Below are 17,437 nucleotides of genomic sequence, written 5' to 3'. Positions count from 1 at the left end.
TCGTGGCATTGACTTTGGTTTGAACTGTAAGCTACCGGAGATAGAAAATCTTGTCTTCCTCTTTCTCTTCCTTACAGAGCTGTCCACTCCTGGATGGCACCTGCGCCCCCTCACAGCGCCATCTGCCCCATCCCCCCAGCTCGTGTGCTCTACTATTAGATGGGATCCAACTAGGCGGAGCGTGGAAGGTGTCCTCAGGGAGAGGAAGAAGCCGAGCCAGGGTGGGGCTGTGCAGGGGGAGGGAGGGCAGCTGGGGTCTTCATCGTCCTCAGGGACGTTAGGGTTTAGGAAAAGAAGCTTTGCTTGAGGACATGAAACCTGGGGGCAGGAGATGAGGTGAAAACTCCCTGTTTTGTTCCAGGCTCTACTGGCCACCTTCTAGGAACAGCCTTCATCTCCTCTTCTACTGAACTACTACACCTTCAGTCCTTCCCAGCGGCCAAGGGGACCGAGAAACTTGTAAAATGACTCCAGATGATTCCTGCGGTCCCCTATAGGCTATTATGGCAACCACAAAGTCTTACATTCAAAGTGACATGCCAAGTACAGAATTAGTACTTCAGCAATCCTAACTGGAAAGATGTTAAAATGTTCTACTGGAATTTCCTGTGACTTGTAACTATGGATTAACAAAGCCATCAAAAACCTTGGCCAGAAGAGGTAAAATTAAGCACTCTTAAGAATAGTCGAGTTTTGGGGCTCCTGGGTGGCTTAGCCGTTAAGTGTCTGCTTTTGGCTCGGGTCATGGTCCCAGGGTCCTGGGACCGAGCCCCGCATCAGGCTCCCTGCTCAGCGGGAAGCCTGCATCTCCCTCTCCCACTCGCCCTGCGTGTGTTCCCTCTCTCGCTGTGTCTCTGTCAAGTAAATAAAATCTTTAAAAACAAAGCAAAACAAAACAAAACCAGAGAGTTAAGTTCTCTGATTCTCATCTTCGTGTTGCTCAAGTTCAGTCTGTTGCTTCCTAGGACTCCAGTCCCAGGCACTACTGTTTCCTTGAGAGACGCCCGCGCAGCATTGCTCAAGTGAGGAGAGCCCACCCAGACAGGGAGCCCTGAATCGGAGCATCACCTGAGCCGACCACACCGGCTGCTCTGACTGAGCCTCCAGGAGCTATGGTGGCTTCCCACCGGGGCCTCCCACCGGGGCCTCCCACCGAGAACGCCCGGTCCGTGCACAGAGCAGCACTGGGCCCTTTACGTTTAGGAAGAGGGTGGGCGGGCAGCCCTCAGGGAGGAAGGGCACCGGAATCCTGTGTGGCTGGGAGCTGTGGAGTCACCTGGGAGCTCTGGGGGTATGGGGAACAGGACCGAGGGCGGGCTTTACCTCCTGGATGGTGGGGACGTCCACCGCCGAGTGCACCAGCCTCCGGTACATCGGGTGCTTGTTGTCCTTGCCCTTCTTATTAAGGTCTATGGCCTGAAAGGTCAGCAGACACACGTTTCAAACACAGCGCAAGAGAGACAAGTGAGACAATTCCTAAACGACAGAATTTACCAGAAAACGTATTTGTACTGTATCATTTAAGGCGACATTTTTAGGGTTTTGATAGAAAGCACAATTATTTTGGAAAATTCCACTTCATTTTGGACGTATCTGTTAAATGTTCATTTTGATAAATGTATTAAAAATGTAAAAATATTAATGTTTCTACAACAAAGGAAGTAGGAATATATAACAGGAAAAGACCATCCCTTCCATAAAGCGTGCTGCGAAAATTGGGCACTTTTTTTTTTTTTTTAAAGATTTTATCTATCTATTTGATAGGGAGAGAGAGTGCACAATCAGGGGAGGAGAGGCAGAGGGGGAAGCAGGCTTCACAATGAGCAGGGAGCCCGATGCAGGGTTCCATCCGAGCCCCTGGGATCAGGACCTGAGCCAAAGGCAGACACTTAATGACTGAGCCACCTAGGAGCCCCGAAATTGGACACTTTCTTACACCTATATAAACATTAACTCAAAATGGAGTAAAGACCCAAATGTGAGACCTGAAACTACATAAATCCCGGAAGAAAACACAGGCAGTAAACTTCTGCACATCAACCTAGCAGTATTCTTCAGAGATATCCCCTGAGGCAAGGGAAACAAAAGCGAAAATGAACTACTGGGACTTCATCAAGATAAAAAGCTTCTGCACAGCACAGGAAACAGTCAACAAAACTAAAAGGAAACGCATGGAATGTAACAAGGTATTTGCAAACGGCCTATCGATAAAGAGTCAGTACCCAAATTCCATCAAGAACTTTTCAAACTGAACACCCACAGAACAAATAATCCAACCAAGAAATGGGCAGAGGACATGAACAGACACTTCTGCAAAGAAGACATCCAGATGGCCAACAGACCCATGAGAAAGTGCTCCACATCACTCAGCATCAGGGAAATACAGATCAAAACCACAGTGAGATCCCACCTCACGCCAGTCAGAATGGCCAAAATTAACACGTCAGGAAACGACAGATGCTGGCGAGGATGTGGGGCAAGGGGAACCTCCTGCACTGTTGGTGGGAACGCAAGCTGGTGCAGCCGCGCTGGAAAACAGCATGGGGGTTCCTCATGATATTAACAATAGAGCTACCCTACGACTCTACAACTGCACTACTGGGTATTTACCCCAAAGATACAGATGCAGTGAGAAGAAGGGCCATCTGTGCCCCAATGTGCACAGCAGCAATGGCCACGACAGCTAACTGCAGAAAGAGCCCAGACGTCCTTCACCAGACGGACGGATAAAGAAGAAGAGGTTTATGCACACAAAGGAATGCCACTCAGCCAACAGGAAGAATGAAATCTTTCCGTTTGCAATGACATGGGCAGAAGTACAGGGCGTTACGCTAAGCGGAATAAGCCAGTCAGAGAAAGACACACCATATGATTCCACTTGTACGCGGGATCTAAAAACAACCAACCAACCAACCAGACTCTTAACTACAATGAACAAAGTGGTGGTTCGTAGACAGGGAGCGTCGGGGATGGACAGGAATAGGTGCAAACTTCCACTCATAAAATATGTAAGTCATGGGGCGCCTGGGTGGGGGGTCAGTGGTTAAGCATCTGCCTTCGGCTCAGGTCATGATCCCAGGGTCCTGGGATCAAGCCCCATGTCGGGTTCCCTGCTGGGCAGGAAGCCCGCTTCTCCCTCCCCTCCACCTCTGCTTGTGTTCCCTCTCTGTGTCAATTAAATAAATTAAATCAATAAATAAAATCTTAAACAAATAAATAGGTAAGTCACGAGGACGAACAGCAGCACGGGAACACAGCTAACAGTGCCGTCCTCGCGCTGTGTGCCTGTTCTTATTGGTGAGCATGGAGTTGTGCATACAAAGGTCGAATCATGGTGTTGTACACCTGCCAATAATATGATATTGCATGCCAACTACGCTTCAATTAAAGATTTTGAAAAATAAAAGATGAAACAACAGAAATGTATCAGCGGAGACAAACAGTGTCAGTCTCATCTACTTCAGCTCCAGAGACACCAGACGAAGCAGAACAAGCCGTTACGGACAAAGGAACTCGGGCCGCAGCGTTCTGCACCCGATGCCACTGTAAAGGTCCCTGGTGCGCTCTCTGGTCAGGAAGGGATGGGACGCGTGCTCTGGGAGGTCCCGACCGCCCGGAGGACTTACCCGCTCCTTCATGCGGGAGACAATGAACCGCAAGTACGTGCTCATCTCCTGTTTGTTTGTGTTTTTCTTCTTGATGCTCTGTTAAAAACAGAAAAGGCCAGATATAAAATGTGATTATTTACAGGTCTGTATTCATGTAAAAGACTTTTATATATAAAAGATACAGTCTGCAAAGATTGTATTCAAATCTGCACTATTTCCAATGTGTTTGACACCAAGAAATCCTAAAACGTGCATAGCATTTAATGTGACAGTAAAACGGAAACAGGTTGTATTTGACGTAAGACCTCACAGAATTACACAGTTTTTCTTGATATTTAGAACTTCAACCATTTTCAGATACAACAAATGATAACGTAATAATGACATGATGTAGAATCACTTATTTTATCAAAAAAAAAAAAAAGAGAGAGAGAGAGAGAGAGAAGAAAAGTTGGCCAAAACTCTTTCGGGAACATTTTAAATTAGTAATACTGAAGGGTGAATTTCGACATACACGGCTCCTCTAAAAGGTTATTAAAGTCCACGTCACCTGTGAATTCCGCACAGCACAGCTGCACACTGCTCATCTGTTTTCAAGGGCTACGGGGTCTGTTCAGTAGCAACCCCAATTTCTATCAGCCTGACCTGAAGAGCTAATTAGGTTCTTCAATTTATGTCTCAGAAGATCTAAATTCATGCAAAGAGAAAAAGATAGGACTCTCCCTTTCATGTCATTTCTAGACGGCACGCAAACAAAGATGAATGTCCCACTTCCTCCGTTGAGGCTGAGGCCTCCCAGCAGCCCCCGCTCTATGGAAGCCGTCCCGCGTGGCTGACTCGGTGCGGACAGCACATCCCGGCTGCCGTCACCCGCGGACCCCCAGAGGACGGGTCCCTGCCTACTTGAGCCACCGCTCCCAAAGGGCTGTCCGTGCCGGACGTCACCCCAACACAGTGGCGGACTGGAGGCAGGAGCCAACATTCCCCAGGTAACTGAGTCTTCGCTGGGGCGTGTCACCCACACACACACAACACTAAACCACCTGAACGGAAAATGGACAACTGCTTTCTTTCCTGGACGTGTGTTTCATGCACTTCCCGTTTCAAGTGGTGCCTTCCCGGGGCGCCTGGCTGGCTCAGTCGGAAGAACACGCAACACGTGACCTTGGGATCATGCGTTCGTGCCCCACGATGCATGCAGAAATGACTTAAATAAAACTCATAAAAACCATAAACAATAACCCTGACCCCTTCTTCCCACTCCTCACCTGGACTCTGGTACGATTACTGCTTCTGCCGTGCTGGGCTGCCATGTGACCCGTGCACACGGCGTCTAATCAATGCCTGGCACAGAGCAGTTGTGCAAGTCTGTCCACACCCAGGACACCGGTGAACTTCCGGGAAACACGGCTGGGCTTCTGCCCAGCAAGCACAGCCCAGTGACCAGCGAGCACACGCGTGGTCACACCAGGATCAGCCATCTCTGAGGGAAGGTCCCTGGGCTCTCTGCTCGCTCACACACCTGCTTGATCCTCGGGGGGCTGGGACACGTGACCGAGACGGAGCACCCTGGTCAGGTCTGGAGCGGACCACACGAGGACACTTCCTGGACTCCAGGTTTAGAGTCTTGGGGGCAGGGGCGGGGGCAGGGGCAACTCTGCGGTACCTTGTAGACTCTCATTTTTCACAAGACCCCCAGCAACACTCGGGAACTACCAGCAGCTGCCCCCAAAGCCAGCACCACAGAGAAGACATCGGTGTGCAGCTATGTGCACACAGGGGAGTGTGCAGGGCTCTCTGGGCAGGGGAAACATAGTCAGATATTCCTGATGTTGGACAAACATTCTTGCAACATGGACGTTCTCCCACGCACCACTCTCTACAGAAACGAGCACCTGATGGACTGTCAGAACCGGAGAATAGAAGGGGTAATAGGCCAACGACCACTTCTCTGCTCACCTGTGGGAAACCCACACTCTTACCACAGAGGAGAATGAAAACAAAGCTTCCAGCTACATGCTCTATCATGTTAACTCCCAAATATTTTGGATGTGCTACTAAAACTGCTGACCGTAGGTATCCGTCTGATCATTAAATCACGAATCTGTGTAGATGCAAATAAAACACCAACCTGTTAACAGGTCACGTGTCCTGTAATTCCACCCCTGGGGTTAAGGGTGTTTTAACAGGTGTCGTACAATTTACAGGAAGTTCACAAGCAACACGTCACGTAGCAAAGCGTGATTTCCAGGCCCCACACGTACTATTCCCAACCTTCCCTCGAGGAGGCAGAGCAGGAAGACTCTCCTCTCTCAGCCTTCTAAGTACCTCCAGCCCAACCCAGGGAGCCCTCGAGAGAGCGGTGGAAAGACTTGGGGAACAGCTGCCCTCGCCCAGCGACTGGGGATCCCACATTTGTGCAGGAAGATGGTTTACCCTCTGTGCTCAACAGCAGCCCATGCAGTACTTCACTCTTCATGTGAATCTAACCCCTCTTCTTTGTTCGTTAAGAGACAGAGAAAATAAATCTATTCAAACACCTCTGTCAGGGGCGCCAGGGGGTCTCCATCGGTGAAGCGTCTGCCTTCGCCTCAGGTCATGATCTTGGGGGCCCGGGATCGAGCCCTGCATCAGACTCTGCTCAGCGGGAAGCCTGCTTCCCTTCCTCTGCTCCCCCCCACTGCTTGTGCTCTCTCCAATATGCAAAATCTTAAGGAAAAAAAAAAAAAAGCCCAACACCCTTCCCCAATCTCTTGAGGACAAACATGGGTTCTCCTGCAGATGTCCAGACGACGGGGTTCTGTGCCTGGACCTCGGCTCCCTGGGCACTCCCAGGGGGTGGCAAGTGCCTGCTTCCCGGACCCGCTTCCCAGCCGTGGGCCTCGATGCGGGAGCTCACGCCAACAAGAGACCCTGCATGCACGCGGCCTCTCCTCCCCCACCCCCCCCCGTTTCTGAAGACCCAGCATTCGCCGTAAGATGCCTGCACACGTGCTAAGCTGATGGGCTTGCGCTCCGCCCCTCCCTGCTGTAACTCAGAGCTTTACGGTTTCACCGAAGAAAGGAAGGACAAACCGAAGAAAGAAGGACGCGCTGCAGCCTCCCATCAGGGCGGCACCGTGAGGCGCGAGATCTCCGAGCCACAGCCACAGCGCTTCAACTGTGCCAGTTCAGCCAAACCAAGACACTGACAGTGGCTTGAGAAAAAGCCACTTGAACAGCAATTAAAGGAGATTAAAGGAGCAGCTTCTCAGGCAAATGCGACTCCGTCTGTGACATGACTAAGCAGGTTGCTCTTTAAAGCAAGGTCAGAAAAATAAAACTGAAGCTTTAGACATCTGCAGGCTATTCCAGACCCAATTCTTCCTCAGGCTTTGCGGATCTGTACGCATTCTCTCCTTGCAGGCCGCAGGCGCGCTCAGGAAAGGCCTCTCCGCAGCCAGCGAGTTCCAGTAACTTCACATCGGCACAGAGGGACGACTCTGCTCAGTGTCTACAAATAATGGGGAGAACCTTGGCATCACGGGGCCAAAGTTGCCGTAACGGTTTTCAGAGGACACTGGTCACGTGGCTGCAGGTGTGTTACAAACGTGTGAGACTGGAGCGAGAAGCTCTCAAACACATGGCAGCTGGCCGAGAGGCTGCTTTCCTCATGGGGAAAATAATGGACAATCTTAAACATCTTCTTGAGTCAGGGATGAGTCAGGGACTCGCCACCATCACCAGAAGTGCCAGTCCGAGCAAACTGGAAGAGGCTGGGTGCGTGCCACAGAGAAAACACGAGTCCGGCAATTCAGCCACACTCAGGACCTTATGGTGGTTTCGGCTCAAAGAAGGGATGAGTAACCTCTGATCCCCAGCTCACTACTGACAAGATGCCCACGCACCATGACAGGAACGAACACTCACGACTGAATGGTCTGGAATTTTTAATGTTCTTTAGAGACCCAGATTTTCAGCTGCAGAAATGTATCTTAGCAAAAAACGAACTTGTGGAAACAGTACCTCAGCACAACTAGACCCAAATGAAACCAGTGTGCAATCAGAGGTCCAGGGGTCTTCTCCTTGGACCCCAGATCTGTGCTGCTAGACTTTAGGAAATCCAAGCCCCCCAGCCTGCGATTACACAAGACAAGGACGTCACACTCTCCTGGGGGTCCCCAATACCCAGACTACTTTTCCTGCCATAGGGTCAGATGAGCAGTTCACAAACGTCCTCCGTGAAGGGCCAGACAGTCTATAGCTTAGGCTCGGAGGACAAACGGTAGGAGTCTGTCTGCACCACTCAACTCTGCTTCGCACTGAAAAAGCAGTAACGCTCTGGGATACTGAAGTCTGAATTTCTTAGGATTTTCACACATCACAAAATACTTCCCCTCTCTTTGATTTTCCTTTGACCATTTAAAAATGTAAAACCCACTCTAACCTCATGAACAGGACACAAGCTGGCGGTAGTCTGCCAACCCCCGGACAGACTGTGTTCTGTGGAAACAGGGTTCCCAAGGGTCCAGCTCAGCGGGTGTCTGCCAAGGCCTTGTACAGTATGTGCACACAGTAAGTGCTCAATGAATACTAGCAGAGGAACCGCTGGTAGTCGTTAGGACTGTGTCGCCTACTGGACAGAACATCCCACACGGCTGAGCTCAAGCACAGGAAATCCCTCCCCGCCAGACGCGTGACTCGGAGCTGGTTTCGGGCTTGGGCCGCTCGAAGCCGTTGTGTTCAGTGCGGGTGTATCAGCCGCTTCGCGGCCCTCCAACACCTGACACCGCCTCGCCCTCCAACTGCAGAGGCCCCCGTCGGCGTCTGTGAGCTCACCGGGCCACCGGCTGGGCATTCCCGCGCCCCACGGCTGTGCGCTCCACAGCACCCCGGCCGCTGTGGCGCCAGGGACCTCACGTGTCCCTGCGGGAGGAACACATCTGCGCCGAAGTCCCCGCAGCACGGGTGGAACCGGCGGCCTCGACGGCTCCCTGCGGCCACAGCACAGAAGGTCCCGGGGCATGTCCTCTGCACCGACACTGCCGCTGTCGCCCCGCGAGGCCCGGCGTCTACAGCACCCTCCGCAGCCCCGGGGCACGACGCGGTCCCGAGAGTCCCTACTCAGAGGAAGCACCCAGGTCTGAGGGCCGTGCAGTAGAGCTGGCCTGGGGCTCGGGGCTCGGGGCTCGGGGCTCGGAGCCGGCCGCCGCGTCCGTCCGCACCCCGCGCCCCGGGAGCCCCTGACCGGCCGTCACCTTCTAGGATAGTTTTCTGAAAATGCACCTGCGTTCGCGCTTTGTCACCCCCACCCACGCTGACGTCGCCTCTCGGCCGCACGGGACAGGGTGGGGGTGGGGGTGTCGGAGGGGGTGGACGGGGCGGGGGGTGCTACGTGGGCGGCAGCGCGCACGCACACACGCAGCTCACCCCCACCCCCGGCCAGCGCAGCGCATTCAATCGCGGGTCCTCGGCTGCGTCCTGAACCCCAGCGCCCCGTGCGCTTGACTTCGGCAACAGTCCGTCGCTGTCGTCGCTGTCAGGACTTACAGGGGCTTCAAGTTTAAAAACCTCCGTTACGCTGTCCCGGCTCTGCTGTCTGGGTCACCGGGGGACACTGGGGTCCGGAGGGTGACTGCTGCGGACCCGGGAAGCGCGCTGGCAAACCCGACTGCATGCACGCGCCTCCGGGAGCAGGGAGGTGGCCGGGGGGTCCCCACCGCGGTGTCCGCGCATCCAGTGGCCCGTAGTGCTACCCCCCGCCGCATCTGCGCGCAAGTCCCGGGGGGCGCTTGCTTCCCCGTCCGGGTCACCGAGTCCTGCCCACCGAGTCCGACCGCGGCGCAGGTGACCCGGGCGGCCCCGCATCGCAGAGAAGCAGGTCCCCCCCCCCACCCCGTGCCCACACAGACGGGGCTGCGCCACCAGCCCGGGCGCCTGGGCCGCTCAGTCGGTGAGCGTCTACCTTCGGCTTAGGTTGTGGTGCGGGGTCCTGGGTGCCAGCCCCCCGCGGGTCGAGCCTGCCCCACCCCCCCGCCCGCTCAGGCTCCTCCTCTCCCCGCCCGGTCAGACAGACAAACAATGTAGAGAAGAACAAAGTGCCAGCCGGGGAGCCGGCGCGTGCCCACACGGCGGTCCACCCGCCAGCAGGACACGCCTGGGCAGGCACCCGGGCACCTGGCTCCTCGGCGCCGCCACAAAGCCTGGGGGACAGGCAAGAAGGACACACTCAGGGCCGTGTCACGGAACAGCGGTCCTCCCCTCCTACAGCCCGAAGAACGCGATCACAGAGAGGCAGCGGGTCTCCCCGGCGAACGGGCCTCCCCGCTCCCTTCTGAAAGGACGCTAGCGTCTGTTTCCGGTCGGGGACAAGCATCTCTCTCTCCGCTTCACGGGCCTGTCACAGGGTGCCACCTGCCCCTCCTTCCAGTCGCGCGGGGACCGCAGCGGGGACTGTGCCCACTGCAGCGGTGCGTCCGTACCGGACACCCCAGGCGAGGGCCGCGGTGTCCGCACTAAGGGGCTTATCCTGCTGTGGAAACCAGACCGACCCTTATCTCCTGATCCCTCAGAACAAAAAGGAAAAGCTCTGATTCAATTAAAATGACCTTATTCACAAAAGAGGCATCAGGAAGAAGGGTTATTCCACCACCCAAAACTCTTCACACCCATATCCAAGCTTTCTGGCCGTAATGTTAAATTCATCATGAGAAGATAATGTAGAAAATGTGTGGTTCTCTTTCTTGTTTGGGTCCAGGTCAGAGGCTATACCCAACTGTAAGACCCTCTGGCTTTAATAATGCTCCCATCACCTGTTCCTAGAGTCAAGCCTCCTAAAAGATTGGTTCAGACAAAATTACTTTTTAAAAATAATTTTCTTTTTTTTGTTAATATAAAAATGGTATGATTCAGCTTTAAAAACTATAAAATATATTTGGCTCATGTTCACTTTCTTTTTTTGTTTTTATTTACAGAGAGAGAGACAGCGAGAGCAGAAACACAGCGGGGCAGTGGGAGGGGGAAACAGGCTTCCAGCGGAGCAGGGAGCCGATGCGGGGCTCGATCCCAGGACCCTGGGATCATGACCTGAGCCGAAGGCAGACGCTTAATGACTGAGCCACCCAGGTGCCCCTCATTTTTTAATAGTACTATGACTGTCTACCATACAACAAATAAAGACAAAAAGCTTCTACTTCTATTTAGAAATCAAATCTCCATTCCAGACTTGTTAATCTGGCCGAAAACCTGACTTTACATGCAGGGTGAAAATATTCACAACTCTCTCACACTGACAGAGAAACAGACCAGAAGGCAAAGGCAGTCAGTCTTATGGTCAACACACCGCAGGGAGTACATGTTTTCAAAGTAGTTTCCTTTTTTTTTTTTTTTTTTTTGAAGGGTTTTTTTTTTTTTTTACAGAGAGAGAGAGAGAGAGAGATCACAAGTAGGCAGAGAGGCAGGCAGAGGGGGAGGGGGAAGCAGGCTCCCCGCTGAGCAGAGAGCCAGATCCAGGGCTCGATCCCAGGACCCCGAGGTCATGACCTGAGCTGAAGGCAGAGGCTTAACGCACTGAGCCACCCAGGCGCCCTAGAAGTATTTTCATTTAGCATTTTGTTTTACTTCATTCTGAACACTAAATGAGTGACCTCCCTACTTTGGGAATTAAAAAAAAAAAAAAATCTGTATTGCCCACACAGCAAAAAGAATGAAAGTGGATTCAGAAGTCCGTCTCTATCTCCAGTTTCAAGAACTAGCTTTCGGCAGGACTGTGGCTTTAGCCCCCTTATCGAGCACAAGTCACACTGCAAGTGACACCCCCAGAGCTCAGCGCTGTCCACAAGCTGGGGCCAACCCATCGAACTCCAGGTGGCCCCTCATGGCCATGGAGTCCTGGTTTAGTTTTAGTTAAAGTAGTGAGATGTTTCATTTTCATTATCTGCCAAACAGAAATCTGGGTTGTGGGCCCCCTAAGGCCTGTGCAAGTGCCCAGTGCCTCCACGGGGCAGTGGAGAGACAGCTCTGCACGCCCCCCTGGAGAGGTCTGTACCCCCTCCAGAGACCTCTGCCCCCAGAGAGAGGACTTCACCCCGACACAGAGGTCTGCCTCCCACAGAGAGGTCTCCCCCCCCACCCAAGCTCTTCCAGGCAGCAGGCAGCGACCTCAGCAGCGGCCCCGGGGACCCGACAGTGTGTTACTCCGCCCACACGCTACAGAGCATTCAAGAAGTTACCAAACATTATCCTGCTGTTCCCAGCAGGAGCACAGCTAGAGAGCAATGAGCACACACACGGGCAAGCACACACCGGTACACACAGGCATGCATGTGCACATGTACACACGTGTGCACACGCCAGACACATGCACAAAGAAACCCCTGGTCCCACATCCATGTGCACATGAAATACACGCGCGCGGAGACACCCACGCAGGGACACAAATGCACACAGGCACACAGACTTGTGCCCACCTTCCATGACCAACGCATCAAAGGATAAGCTGACGTTGTGATTTGGCAACTATATAAAAATGAAGCAATACTGAAAGGAGACATCCATGTGTATCCTATCCCACTGGTGACAGAACACTGGAAAACACTTTCATGTTGGTATAAACAGGTATAATCTTCCAAAGGTCAATTTGGTGATTTTTATCATGAATTAAAATGTGCCTATCCTTTAACTTTATGAATTCCACTTTAATAAATTTATCCTGTGAAGGTGATCAAACAGAATTACATAAATACATGTTATTTTTAAGTGTCTCTGTTTTTAGAAAACACGATTGACTATACTGTGTTTTAAAGATTTATCTTCTAGGCAAATAAAATCTTAAAAGCTACTTTCACTTAAAAGTTATGATCTTCTCATTTTTGTCATGAAAATTCATGGCTATTTGGGGAATATAAAATTCAAATACACTTGACTACAACAAAATACAAACTTCATTTGCGTACGGAAATAAATGAAAGCGAGGAGACTGCTCCCAAGAGCGGGAGTGTCAGCGCGGCTCTGGGCTCAGCAGCACGTGGCCCGACAGGTAGACTCCGGCGCGAAACCGCTGCTCAGACAGGACCGTGGGGCTGATGGAAATGTGCATCAGTAGGGCATAAACTATGGCTCAGGGACAGTGCTGGATACACACCAGTTACGTGAAGTCATGTGTGTGAAGTCACAGATACGGGACAAACGGACACACGCACACACGCTTGTGCTCGCGCACATGGAGAGAGGTCTGTGAGGACATCTGCCTGCCGCGTCCTAGTACTTCTGGAAATGTCATTTTTTCTTTATCCTCCTCTAAATTACTTGGATTTTTATAGGTAAATATAAGAGAAATAATTTTAAATCCTCCCTGTTTTTCTAATGAGTGAGAGTTCCCTGTAAGAGTGTAGAACAGTATGTTACCAGAACTTTTTTCAAAGCAAGATACTAACGTGACACTCAGAGGCTACTTTACAAGAACAATCTACCCTGTCTGTACATCTCAATGACTAGAAAGGCAGACATTCAAAAGAAATATCCTCAAGATTGTAAGATTCCTGAGATTTATTATGAATGTTAATACAATTATTTTAAATACAGAAAACTTTCTATCATTGCCTTCTTAAAATATCTGGAAATGGTCAGATACATGCGTTAAATGTGCTTGAATAGTTCGCCACTGGCTGAAACCAATTCTTAGTGACACTTTCAATATGGTCAGGGACAGATTACACAGAAATAAAAATCTCCTGATCACTCTAAGATAACAGAAATATACAAGTTTCGGTAGTAATGGACGGCTGCCACTACTCTTCCAACCTGCACTGACACTTGGCTCTGGGCATCTGCTCTTCAAAATTCCTCATGAGTGTGTCTAGCTAATCTGTGCTCTTTCTAAACACTAATGGAGAAGGAGACTGGGGAGTAATGTTCTCATCTGCAACCATGTTCTTTGTCCCAGTCTCTACCCTCTCCATCATTAAGAGCAAGAACATTTAAATCTGCTCAGTTACTTTCATATTAGATCACAAAAATGGTTTTATTTGAAGTTTTGACACTGTTTAAAAAAACAAATCAACCACAAGCATTCCCTTAAAGATCCTTAAAATCCCCTTAAAATTTCAAGGTTATTATGACTCCTTCTCTCAGGAAAGAACTGTTAATACGTATCTTTTTCTTGAATGTAACAAAACAACAGAATAGATCCTACACAGAAATAACTATTTCTTTAGGCCTTTTAAAGCTCAAAATAAAACTCACCATCCCCAACCCAAACACAGGCGTTTTGAGCCTCCCCAGAGCGGTTCCCAGCCTAAGAAACAAGTGCGGGGTCATGAGTGTTTACTAACTCAGCATCCCTGCCTCAAGTTCAAGCCTCTCACAATGTGGGCAAGTACAGATGGACAAAGATGAAAGGAAAACCAAAGGACAGAAAGACAGATGGGGTACACTGAGCTCCACTGTGGCTACCACGTTTGGCCCAGTAACCGGGCCTACCAAACTAGCATGTTTGGCCCAGTTACTGTGGCCCAGTAACTCTCTGAAATTTAAAAAAAACCATCTGGCCTACAAAGTAGAGCAAACACACGTGGAAAATGGGACCTGACAACTTGACTGTGAAATCCTATGAAAGGAGCCTTAGACATTTTCTTCAAAGGTATAATTGTTCAATTCCCACTCAGGAATATAAAATATGCACAACAAAGTTCAATGCGTCTTCAAAAACCCCAGTGTTTTTGCTCAATCTGTGCTATGAAAGCCGTGGCCATAAGGACACCTGGACATCAGGAATTGCACTTTCGGAAGGTGAGAGTCCCTCGCATCTGATCAGCAACCCACCTCTTTGTATTTTTACTACCTTAATGCTCTTGTTCTTAAGGTTTCATTAATACCTTACTTCAAGTGTTAACTGTTACCGGAAAACAAATATTTGCTTTTTTAATTTCACAATCCAAATCCATAAAAATAAAGTATGGATATTTATGCAGTTCCCCCACCCCCAATTACACTAATTTCATGGACACATCATACATTCTTGTAGACATCAAAGAGGAGGTCTACAGCTTGAGGCTTGATACTGATACATGCAGATTTAGGGATTCATCGATGACCTAGCATTTAGGCATCTGATTATGAATCATCATTACACACCCTATTGATAACGCCACCCTAATGGTCGCCTGTATGTCTACTGAGTGTGTACAGAGGTGCTGGTGAAATGAAGTACACTAAGGTAACACACTGAGTATGTACAGAAGTGTTGGTGAGGTGAAGTACACTGAGGTGACACACTGAGTGTGTACAGAGTTGCGGGTGAGGTGAAGTACACTGAGGTAACACTGAGTATATACAGCGGGATGGTGAGATAAAATATACTAAGGTAACACTGAGTGTGTAGAGCGGTGCTGGTGAGGTGAAGTACACTGAGGCAATGCATTGAGTATGTACAGAGGTGTTGGTGAGGTGAAGTACACTGAGGTAACACACTGCGCATATACAGTGGGTGTATGTACAGAGGTGCTGGTGAGGTGAAGTATACTAAGAAAATACAAAGTTACTAAGACAATATTAGACGCTCATTATGCTGGCAGGAAAGTTAGGACCAACACTGAAGAAAGGAAAAATTATTAAGATACAACTTTTTTACATTATAAATGAATATTTAACTCAAGTAATACAAAGTATATTCAGAAACTGAGCCCATGAGTAATCTGGGCAACTTGCATGGTTCCAAATATGGATCATAGCAATTATAAATACAAAAACAATAGAGGGTGCAATAAAATAACCTTTTACTAATCACCATCAACGCCATATACGACGTACTATGCAGGCGTCACACACCACTTGTACGCACACACACCACGTTTTACAACCAACAAGCACAGCCAGGTATACTTTTCACTAGGGAAATAACAGGAATGAAAATAATTGTGGAAAGTCCCTATTTTTCCTACCAGACTATTTCATTTTGCTTTAAGTAATTAGAATGCTTTATATACAACTGTCCCATCCCTCCACCCTCCAAATACAACACAAAGGAAAAATAAACTAGCCCATGATATGACAAAAAATAAAGGCGACATTACATGGATATAAAATGGGAAGTAGATACAAAATGCTTCCAACAATGTGCCTTTTGCTGGCTGTGATTCCCGAGTGGAGAGGACAGATTGAACCGAACCTGGTGTGGGAGACTATTCCTTGATTTCCAAAGGCTAGCCATGACAGGAGTCACACAATCCAGAGGCAAGTGTAACATGAGGGAAGAACGTGTATTTTTCTGTGACTGGAACAGTCTACATACCCTGAGTATGTCAGGTGTTCTGGGGTACGCACTGACCAGTGCTGTGCTCAGTTACCATTGTTTCGGCAGATAACCCCCACCCTCCAGTCCGTCATCCATTCACCTGGCATGCCCACCTGGGGGGTCTTGCACAGCTATTAGCAGTGAATTCCAACCCTCTGACCAGCACATGAAAGCTCGTAGGTACTCACCCTGCATACTGGGCACTGCCAGTGACTACTGCTGTCTCTAAGCCTGTACTCATCAGACAAACACTTGGAATGATACACACGAAAACACAGGTCACATATCAACACCTCTCCAGGCAAATGGCATTCAAAACAATACCAGTCATGATTTTCTGTTTCCCAGTCCTACAAAAAATACAAAATAATTTCGTATGACATTTTGTCAATATCTGCAATGACTAAGAACAAAATTGAAACTAAAGTCCATCAGAAGTTAGGCATTAAAACAATTTTAGACATTTACTGTGTTAAAACAAGAGGGAAAAAATACCTAGAAATTTGCTTTTTTAAATTTAAAATTTCTTTCCGAAACAGTATTAATATTCAGAATATTTTAAGGTGATCTGATAGTAAAACCAGCCCAAATGAAGTAAGTCCAGAGCCAATCCCAGTTCTAACATTAGCTTTCATTTTTTTATATAATCTATGGAATAATTTCTTCAATAAACTGAAGACCCCAAACCAGCACCTACAGCTTAGTATTTCAAATAAACCAACCTCTGTTTTGTTCTGCATTTTAAACAAAATACAGTAAGTACTTAGCACACTGTGAGAACAGAGAGAATAGTAGTAAACGGTGATGCTCACTAGTCTTATCTTCTCATCCATGGTTTGGATGCTTTATTGAAAATAACATTAATCAGAATGTCCATGTTCTGACAGTTGTCAAATTTTCAGGGTCTGTTAAATTTGGAAAAATAAATTGAAAATGTGAAACTAAAGGTTTAATCACATTCTCAAAAGGACATTACCATAAAGAAACAAAAAAGGAAGTAGGCATCTTTCCTTAGTGGGAGTGTCCCCATAAATGAACGAACGTTAAGGGCAGGTGCTCTCATACACTTTCTGTTACACTTTGTGTGTGAACAACCAATGCCACTAAACTAGGAACAGAAAGATATTACAGTTGTCTTAGTTTAGCACTAATTCATTAATTAATTCATCATAAATATCACTCTTAGCTTTTAACAAAATACCTGTGTTAAGAGTGAGGGATTAACTCGACCTTCCTCTGTCGATGTGGTTAATAAAGGAAGGAGTAAGGGTCGAGCCCACACGTAGTGCAATCCAGGCCACTTTCAAGGGGGACCCTGAAGTTCCAGGCTTATGTTCCGCCATCATTTTTCTTCTCATAAATCATTGCCTACGGTTTGCTTCTGGGGTTGGGCAACTTTCTGGTTTCCTCTCAGGTCAGTCACTCCCCCAACACGCAGGCTTCAGTGTGGGACTTGTCTAGGGAACAAGGGCTCCTCCGGCACCGAATCTGCACCTATCCCTGCTTGACCTCACGAGGGGCCTACTGGCCACTCTTCAAGTGAGAAAGTTCCCAGGTT

At 49.0% G+C, this 17,437-nt stretch overlaps 1 protein-coding gene across 13 annotated transcripts in view; it reads right to left on the bottom strand.

Annotated features, from left to right (window-relative positions):
* LOC111158629 (zinc finger MYND-type containing 11) overlaps nucleotides 1-17,437 on the bottom strand; it is a 121,050-nt gene that overhangs the window by 20,386 nt on the left and 83,227 nt on the right. For 9 of the 13 annotated variants that reach the window (XM_022520790.1, XM_022520783.1, XM_022520778.1 and 6 more), the window contains 3 exons: nucleotides 16,068-16,229; nucleotides 3,627-3,704; nucleotides 1,324-1,416 (listed from right to left, as the gene is read on the bottom strand). In XM_022520790.1, the coding sequence (XP_022376498.1) occupies nucleotides 1,324-1,416; nucleotides 3,627-3,704; nucleotides 16,068-16,229 (333 nt within the window). Of the gene's footprint in view, nucleotides 1-1,323; nucleotides 1,417-3,626; nucleotides 3,705-16,067; nucleotides 16,230-16,691; nucleotides 16,785-17,437 lie in introns of all 13 variants that reach the window. The other 4 variants (XM_022520787.1, XM_022520788.1, XM_022520785.1 and 1 more) reach the window with 2 other exon arrangements.

This window comes from Enhydra lutris, unplaced genomic scaffold, assembly GCF_002288905.1.
Source record: "Enhydra lutris kenyoni isolate GAN:26980312 unplaced genomic scaffold, ASM228890v2 scaffoldscaffold61, whole genome shotgun sequence".
Taxonomy (NCBI): domain Eukaryota; kingdom Metazoa; phylum Chordata; class Mammalia; order Carnivora; family Mustelidae; genus Enhydra; species Enhydra lutris.
The sequence above is the reverse complement of the archived record's forward strand: the minus strand, read 5'-3'. Positions and strand labels throughout refer to the sequence as shown.